General features: G+C 46.6%; 1 protein-coding gene across 7 annotated transcripts in view; it reads right to left on the minus strand.

The window, feature by feature from the left end:
* LOC100977537 (argonaute RISC component 4) overlaps window positions 1–9,158 on the minus strand; it is a 50,068-nt gene extending 40,910 nt beyond the window's left edge. For 4 of the 7 annotated variants that reach the window (XR_010113504.1, XR_010113503.1, XR_610809.5 and 1 more), the window contains exon 1: window positions 2,920–8,311. Coding sequence is in view for 3 of the 7 variants with exons in the window: in XM_008965040.5 (XP_008963288.1) it covers window positions 2,920–2,947 (28 nt within the window). In the remaining 4 variants the exon portion in view is untranslated. Of the gene's footprint in view, window positions 1–2,919; window positions 8,312–8,355; window positions 8,450–9,061 lie in introns of those variants that run through there. The other 3 variants (XM_055095468.2, XM_008965041.5, XM_034961236.3) reach the window with 3 other exon arrangements.
* Window positions 9,159–9,654: the final 496 nt, after the last annotated feature.

Here is a 9,654-nt window from a genome sequence, read left to right on the forward strand (position 1 = left end):
GCTTGATCTTGGCTCACTGCAACCTCTGCCTTCCAGTTCCAAGCGATTCTCCTGCCTCAGCCTCTCCAGTAGCTGGGATTACAGGAGCCTGCCACCAGGCCTGGCTAATTTTTGTATTTTTAGTAGAGACAGGGTTTCACCACATTGGCCAGGCTGGTCTAGAACTCCTGACCTCGTGATCCACCTGCCTCAGCCTCCCAAAGTGCTGGGATTACAGGCGTGAGCCACCGCACCTGGCCTGCTGTGCTATTTCTTCTTCTTCTTCTTGATGATGATGATGATGGCTACAATTATTGAGATCTTATTATTCACTGTATGTACTCTAATATAAAGAATCTGGGGTGTCTTTCGACCTAAGGTTCTCTAGATTTCTAAATATTTTGCCAAGTTGCTATTATTTTTAACATAAGGACATCAAAATTAGAATGATGAATTCCTCTCAAGTATAGGCTACAGTATAAAATCTTGCATGAGCATTAGTAAAGCTCTATAGCTAGACTTACAAAATTATATGCATTTTAAAAACTATCTCTAAACTCTGGAGCCACCACCCCCAGAGTTGGAAATGACCTATTAATCTCTCACAAATTAGCCTGCATCATTATAAACTGTACATATAGGAGAAGATTAAACCGCAGCTCTATTTATCAATTTATTTGCTAATTTTGATAGTGAAACAATACCAATAAAGCTAGATCTTCTCGTTTATAACTTGATATTTTTAGAACCTGGACAATCTGAGATTTCTTGCTCATAAGATCTAGTTTATTCCACAGACATTTATTCATTTATTCAGTTATAACATGCCTAACCTGTACTATGGACTCAGAACGAAGACAGAGCCCCTTCTTTCAAAGAATGTACAGTCTAGACCAGTGGTTCTCAACCCGGGGCAAATTTGTTCCCCAGGAAACATTTGGCAAATATCTGGACACATTTTTGGTTGTCACAACCTGAGAATTGCTGCTGGCATCTAGTGGAAAGGACCCAGGATACAGCTACGCATTCTACAATGCATAAGACAGCCCCCCACAACAAAGAATTACCCAGTCCAAAATATCAATAGTGCTGAGAAAGAGGTTGAGAAACCCTGGTGTAGATAGAGTAATATTTCCAAACTATTTCAAAAAAGAAAAGATTCTATAAGTTAAAGAAACCTTGCATACTCTCTCCCCTCTTAAAATTTCAATGCATATTATCATATTAAATTCTCTAAAAAGTCATGTAATAAATAAACCTGGTTAATTTTACCTCATCATTTAGCTAACTGTTTTTTTTCCCCACAGAACTCTCTCTCTCTCTCTAAGATTTGAACATCTATTAATACTCAGCAGAAAAAGATCTTGTGGAGCACAGTCTGGGAGACACTCGTTTAGAGAAAATCTTACTCCTTTTTGATGACAATATCAAGTGGATACTGGCCTAAAAAATGAACATCTTTTCTGCTATGAATAGGCACTGAGCAAAGTGGGCTGTGGTTACAATGGAAAGTTACAACAGGTTCTGTTACTGCAATGGCATTTCACTGAGAACAAAGACTTCACTAAGGAGAGAAAACTTGGAAGCAAGAAGTTGTTCTGGGCCAGGCGTGGTGGCTCACACCTGTAATCCCAGCACTTCGGGAGGCCAAGGCAGGCAGATGACCTGAGGTCAGCAGTTTGAGACCAGCCTGGCCAGCATAGTAAAACCCTCTCTACTAAAAATACAAAAATTAGCCGGGCACGGTGGTGGATGCCTGTAATCCCAGCTACTCAGGAGGCTGAGGCAGGAGAATCGCTTGAACCCGGGAGGCAGAGGTTGCAGTGAGCTGAGATTGTGTCACTGCACTCCAGCCTGGGCGACAGAGGGAGACTCAGTCTAAAACAACAACAAAAAGAAGTTGTTCTGTTCCAACATCACTTAGGAAAATTAGAGCAAATACTTTATGATATTTATGGTTACAGATCACCATATTCTAACACTTAAAGTATTAAAAATCATTTTACATATTAATTATTCATTTTCCCACTATATTCTACTTATCCTTCAGAATTAGGTTTAGATGTAACCTCCTTGGAAAGCCTTTCCTGATTCTCCCAGACTAGAGGATCCGTCCTCTGTGTTCAAAAGACTCTCTCTACAGGGGAACCCATAGAGCAAGTATAAGAAACCACTTGTTAAGTTACTCTGTCTCCTTCACTAGATTGCAAACTCTTATAAACACCGCATGTTCTCACTCATAGATGGGAATTGAACAATGAGAACACTTGGACACAGGAAGGGGAACATCACACACTGGGGCCTGTTGTGGGGTAGGGGGAGGGGGGAGGGATAGCATTAGGAGATATACCTAATGTAAATGATGAGTTAATGGGTGCAGCACACCAACACGGCACATGTATACATATGTAACAAACCTGCACATTCTGCATATGTACCCTAAACTTAAAGTATAATAAAAAAAATTTAAAAAAAAAGAAATGAACCTCCTGTTAATCTTCTCAATATCTAATGCAACAGCCATCATGTTATAAGAATTCAATAAATGTTGAACTGAACAGTATCAATAATCCCAGATAGAATCTAAACACAAAAATCATAATTATCTTTCTTTCTCTCTCCTTCCTTCCCTTCTGTCCTTCCTTCTTTCCTTCCTTCCTTCCTTTTTTCTCTCTCTCTTCTTTCTCTTTCTCTCTCTTTTTTTTTTTTTGAGATGGAGTCTCACACTGTTGCCCAGGCTGGAGGGCAGTGGTGCGATCTCGGCTCACTGCAACCTCCGCTTCCCGGGTTCAAGAGATTCTCCTGCCTCAGCCTCCCAAGTAGCTGGAATTACAGGCACCCGCCACCATGCCCAGCTAATTTTTTGTATTTTTAGTAGAGACGGGGTTTCACTACATTGGCCAGGCTGGTCTCAAACTCCTGACCTTGTGATCCACCCACCTTGCCCTCCCAAAGTGTCTCTCTTCATCTTCCTTCTTTCTTCTTTCTTCCTTCTTCCTCTTCCTCTTCTTCTTCTTCTTTTTTTCTTTTTTTGAGCCAGGGTCTTGCTCTGTTGCCCAAGCTGGAGTGCAGTGGGTCAATCATGGCTCACTGCAGCCTCGACCTCCTGGACTCAACTGATCCTCCCACCTCAGCCTCCAGAGTAACTGAGATACCACCCCAGCTAATTTTTGTATTTTTGGTAGAGACAAGGTTTGGGGTTTTGCCATGTTGCCTAGGCTGGTCTTGAACTCCTGGGGTCAAGCAATCTGCCCACCTAGGCCTCCCAAAGTGCTGGGATTACAGTCATGAGCCACCACGCCCAGCTGACAATTATTTTTCAATGAAGCAAAAGCACATAATTTATACTAAAAGTATTCTTTTTTTTTTTTGAGATGGAGTCTCGCTCTGTCGCCCAGGCTGGAGTGCAGTGGCGCAATCTTGGCTCACTGCAAGCTCTGCCTCCCGGGTTCACGCCATTCTCCTGCCTCAGCCTCCCCAGCAGCTGGGACTACAGGCGCATGCTGCCATGCCCGGCTAATTTTTTGTATTTTTAGTAGAGACAGGATTTCACCATCTTAGCCAGGATGGTCTTGATCTCCTGACCTTGTGATCTGCCTGCCTTGGCCTCCCAAAGTGCTGGGATTACAGGCGTGAGCCACTGCGCCCGGCCCACTAAAAGTATTCTTATTGCTTGGAGTTGAGTTCTACTTCTAGTGTACAAGGGGACCTATCAATACAATTGATAAGACAATTACAAACAAGGTAACAAGGTAAGAAGTAAATAGTAAATAATGTGAGAGGTGATAAACATACTGAATTAACCCAATTAAATCATATAAATAAGTCAACTCTGCATATTTCAAGATACACTTAAGCAATCACTGTATCATTCATAAAGTTGTAAGAGGCCAGGCACAGTGGCTCATGCCTGTAATCCCAGCACTTTGGAAGGCTGAAGCGGGCAGATCACCTGAGGTCAGAAGTTTGAGACCAGCCTGGCAAACATGGCGAAACACCGTCTCTACTAAAAATACAAAAATTAGCTAGGTGTGGTGGTGGGCACCTGTAATTCCAGCTACTCGGGAGACTGAGGCAGGGGAATAGCTTGAACCTGGGAGGTGCAGGTTGCAGTGAGCCGAGATCACGCCACTGCAATCCAGCAAGGGTGACAGAATGAGACTTGTCTTAAAAAAAAAGAAAAAAAATGTTGTAAGAAATATAGTTTTATAATAGAAATTTGAAAACAGAAACTTGGATCAAATGACTTGCTTAAGGACATACGACTTTGAGTTTAAATACTAACTAGAATCCAAATCTCCTAACTCCTAGCCTAGCACTTTTTCTTCCCAATATACTTCATAATCTTGTGATATGTATTATTATCTGAAGTACTTGAAAGTCAAAGAGGCAGAGGCAGAAGAATTGAAAGAAAAACGATTAAGAAGTGGCAAAAAGTACATATTATTTGTATCTCCTTTCCTTGGCAAAGAGAAAAGTTAGATGGTGAGTGATAATTTCTTTTAATAAGCTTAGAAGATTTAGTTTGAAAATTATAACTTTTTTCATTCTGGAAGTTAATTTCTTTTTTCTTCTTTTTTCTTTTTTTTTTAATTTGGGCTAAACAACAGAAATTTATTTGTACAGCTCTGAAGGCTGGGAAAAATCTGGTTTCTTTGAATTTAGCCAGCTATCTACTTAATGAAGCAATAAAGCACAGTGGCTAAAGCTCTGGAACCAAATTACCTAGGTTTAAATCCTGGTCTCACCACTCCCTAATTGCATGACGTTGGGCCAGTTTCTCGGCCTCTCTGCATCTCGGTTTCCTCATTTATAAAATGGGCATGTGTGTAATAATAATGGCATCTATCCCATGAGATGATGTGTATTCAAGGTTTAACATAAAGGCTGGGTGCAGTGGCTCATGCCTGTAATTCTAGTACTTTGGGAGGCCGGGGCGGGTGGATCACAAGGTCAGGAGTTCAAGACCAGCCTGGCCAAGATGGTGAAACCCCATCTCTACTAAAAATACAAAAATTAGCCAGGCGTGGTGGGTGCCTGTAATCCCAGCTACTCGGGAGGCTGAGGCAGAGAACTGCTTGAACCCGGGAGGTGGAGGCTGCAGTGAGCCGAGATGGCGCCACTGCACTCCAGCCTGGGCGACACAGCGAGACTCTGTCTCAAAAAACAACAACAAAAAAAAACGTATAACATAGTGCCTTGCAATAGTAAACGCTCAGTAAATGTTAGCTATTATAATTGCATTTGTAAATGTTATAATCATAGTTAGTGTTCAAAGGTCCCTGAGGTGGTTGGTTTTTGTTTTTTTTTTTGTTTTTTGTTTTTGTTTTTTTTTTGGATGGAGTCTTGCTCTGTCACCCAGGCTGGAGTGCAGTGGCGCAATCTCGGCTCACTGCAACTTCCGCCTCCTGTGTTCAAGCGATTCTCCTGCGGCAGCCTCAGACTACAGGAGCACACCACCACACCCATCTAATTTTTATATTTTTAGTAGAGACGGGTTTCACTACGTTGGCCAGGCTGGTCTTGAACTCCTAACCTCAGGTGATCCACCCACCTCAGCCTCCCAGAGTGCTGGGATTTCAGGCGTGAGCCACTGTGCCCAGCCCCTGAGGTGTTTTTTTGTTGTGGTTTGGTTGGGTTTTTTTTGTTGTTTTGTTTTGTTTTGAGGCAGAGTTTCTTTTTGAGGTGTGATCTCAGCTCACAGCATCCTCTGCCTCCCAGGCTCAAGCCATCCTCCCACTTCAGCCACCAGAGTAGCTAGGGCTACAGGTATGCCACCATGCCCAGCTACTTTTTATATTTTTAGCCAGCTAATTTTTATATTTTTAGTAGAGACGGAGTTTCACCATGCTGGCCAGGCTGGTCTCGAACTCCTGGCCGCAAATGATCCGCCCACCTCAACCTTCCAAAGTGCTGGGATTACAGGCATGAACCACCACAGTTTTATTTTCAGGGTATCCCAAAAATGTGGTGACAAAGTCAGATAACTGCATTATCTGAAAGGGCAACTGATATGACAACATAGAACAGATGAAGTCAGCCTTAATGAAGAGGAGATGATTAGATTAGAAGTCAAATGACCCAAACTCAGGTCTTTATTTCACCACTTGACCCTTTGAAACCCTAATGAAGTCACTTCATCCTCTCTGAACCTCACTTTTCTCATCTGTAAAATGGGATAGCTACCTGCCCTGCCTACCTCCCAGAGGATCAAATGAGCTAATAGTTATAAAAGCACTTTACAAACTATAAAGTACTGCAAACAACATATTACCAAAATAAGTGGAAATCTAATTAATTATATTTCTGAGTATTGGCAGAAACTGAACTAGGTTGCAGGGAGGCGGTGGGCAGGGAGGTATAGAACAAGACTAGAAGGCTTCAGGGACTGTTCAAGTGAGGAGGGCACAAAGCACTAGATCCAGGTGTGCTCTGCCAAAGAAGCAGGGATGATTCTCTAGGTTCTAAAACAGCCTGGATGAATCATCCCACAAGACGATCAACTCCCTTTGCTCTGATTCTATGCTTAGCAGGCAGCTACTTATTAGTTGGGTTTCCAAGGTACTGCAACACCAAAAAAGGAGTTTGCTAGAGAGCAGACAGGAAAATATTCCACTCAACAGAAAAGATCCATGTGACATTTTGGCTTATTCATTAGTGTCTTATAAATGTGGTTAGTGAGAATTAATTTTCCACAATCTGAACAATCCTGAGTGAACCACTAAGTCCTCAAACCTGCAAAAGCTAAAATCAAACCAAAAAAAAAAAAAAAAGAGTCCCTGGGCAGTGCCTAATATCACCAGGTTGATCCTTTCCATGAAATTCAGTTTATGCCCACAGTTACACAATTTCTTTCGATATCAGATCATAAATGCAACAGTTGTTTCAATTATGAATTACTAGGGGGAGGGAAGAAACATCTGTTGAGCATCTATAGGCACTAGTCTCTACAATAAGACTTATCATACTTATCATATACTCTCATTTCATTCTCTCAACAATCTTACAGAACATAATTATTATTACCCTCAATTTATAGACGAGAAAATGAAAGTTCAAAGGAATTGAGTAATTTGCCCAGGGTCATACAACTATTACATTACTAGATTGAATCTGTTACATTCCTAAAGACCTGAGCATGTCTTTAGCCAGGGGACATATCTGAAGTTAACCTGGCATAATACACTGAAGTTTATCAAACAATATTAATGCGGCAAGCCAATTTATTTTTAAAAGGCATATGAAATTTGATTATGAGGGCCTTTAAACAATACTTTAAGAAGCAAATTAGGGTGGGGTTTAATCACTCAGCTATGCAAACAAGTGCTAAGTAAACAAACGTGCCAAGTTTCCAAACTCAAATGGCAACTCGAATTTTCTACGCACTAAAAAGATGAAACACTCTACGACTAAGTTCATTATGTAGGTAAAGTTTGAATATTAAAGTGAATTCCACCACAGCCCCTAAACACTGAGCTACTTAGCCAAGGCATTAGAAACCTGTTGGGCTTTGAGGTGGAAGCACCAGGCCCCAATACTCAGGACACTTGTTACAGCCTGGAATGGTTCCTCTGGTTTGGATAGAGAGAAATAACCAGAGGCCATCCATATCCACAACAAATTACAGTTTCCAAAGCACTTTCTCCTTCATTTGATCCTCACAACCACTCATAACCCAATTAGAAGAGAACTCAGGGCATTGAAGCCTGTGGTGGAGCAGACTGACTGGCAACTCCTGTGTCACTCAAAGGCTGGCTCAGACCACTCTGGGACTAACACACAGACTGAGTGACAGAGGCACAGGACCATGTTCTTTGGGACATCAGGGCCTTTCAGAAAGGGTGGGCATTTTGTCCCTTGACCTTCAGAGATCATGAGAGGTGTTTGGATGAAGTTCTTCTTCCTCATCTGAAGGCTCTGGACCGTCTGCCAGTGCAAAGAAAAATAGGGGCGCGGCCCCAAACCAGGACTACCGGCTGGTAGTAGGCAGCGGGGCCCTTTTCCCGGTCTGGGCCAGGCCTCCGCGCGCACTGGGTAGCGGATCGCCCCCTTCTGAGGCCCAAACTACCCTCGTCGCGACCCCGGGCACATATCGTCTCCCCGAGGTGGGGCTAAGAGTGGCCTCCGCCCGGCAGCGCCGGTCACCTTCCCGAACCTCCCCCCTGGACCTCGGGATCCACCCAACGGCCGGCTGGGGCGCGGTCACCGCCCCCCAGGCCCGGGTCAGCTCCCTCCGCTTCGTGCTGCGGGGCTCGGGTCCCCTTCCCCGAGGCCTGGCGGCCCGAACCCGGCGAGGCGACGGGGCAGCGAAAGTCCCGGCCGCCCGCCCCGGGTCCCGGGTCCCGGGTCCCGCCCCGACCCGAGCTCGCTCCTCACCGGGTCCCAGCGCCTCCATGGCGGCGGCGGGGGCCGCCTCGCCCCGGTCCCCGGCGCCTCCCGCTCCGGGCCCCGCCGCCGCCGCCGCCGCCGCCGCCGCGTAACGCTTGATCTCCGGAATATTGGCGCTGGGGTGGCGCCGCGGAGACGCGGGCGCTGGGCAGGGGGCGGCGGCGGCGCCCGGCCCGGGGACAGGGACCCGGCTCCGGCTCTTCCGGCCTCAGCGACAACAAAAACAATCCCCGCCGCCGCCGCCGCCAACGGGAGCGGGAGCGGGAGCCAGCGCGCGCGCCCGCCGGGAGGGAAGGGGGCGCGGGGTGCGCGGGCCCAGGGTCCCGGCGGGCGGAGGGGGCGTGCGCGGCCCCGGGCGCGGGGTCCACAGAGCCCGGCAGGCGGCGAGGCGGGTCGGGGGACGAGCGCGCGCCCGGAGGGTGCAGAGCCCGGTGGACGTGTCGGGCACGCGCCCGCTGGCCCGCTCTGCCCCGTCCACCCGAGGAGGCCGTCCGGTGGCCAACGGCTCTGGGGGCTACGTGCCATCCCCCCAGGGCGTCCTGCAAAAGATCTGGATTCCAGTTCCGCTGACCCACAGATTCAGTTTTCCACTTCTGTGAGTGGAAAGTGTACTGAGATTCACAGGAGCCACCTCGCCTCCCTCCTCCCTCCTCCCACCCCAGATCGCTTCTGTCATCTCGTCTTTTAGGGTCACCTTAGACGCTAGCAGTCCTCCTTCATCCCTTCATTCAGCACCACACACCCAACTGCGCGTCCCTCTCCGTATAGCCGGAAGGCACCACGGGAATGGACCCTGATGAATGATGCATTCCCTCCCTGGTCCCATGACAAGCGCCTCTGGTCAGCAAATCACCAGTCACTTTAGAAGAGAAAGGTCTTGGCCGGGCGTGGTGGCTCACGCCTGTAATACCAGCACTTTGGGAGGCGGAGGCGGGTGGATCACCTGGGGTCAGGAGTTTGAGACCATCCTGGCCAACATGGCGGAAGCCCATCTCTACTAAAAACACAAAAAATTAGCCGGGCGTGGAGGCAGGCGCCTGTAATCCCAGCTACTTGGGAGGCTGAGGCAGGAGAATCGCTTGAACCCGGGAGGCAGAGGTTCCAGTGAGCCGAAATCGGGCCACTGCACTCCAGCCTGGGCGACAGAGCAAGACTCTGTCTCAAAAAAAAAAAAAAAAGAGAGAGAGAGAGAGAAAGGTCTTGCTTTCTTGGATGCCTTCCCCTTAGCAGACAAAAGCCAAGGGAGCAGCACCACCTCCAAGGCAGCATGGTCAGCCCAGCAGGCAC

Source organism: Pan paniscus, chromosome 1 (genome assembly GCF_029289425.2).
Source record: "Pan paniscus chromosome 1, NHGRI_mPanPan1-v2.0_pri, whole genome shotgun sequence".
Taxonomy (NCBI): domain Eukaryota; kingdom Metazoa; phylum Chordata; class Mammalia; order Primates; family Hominidae; genus Pan; species Pan paniscus.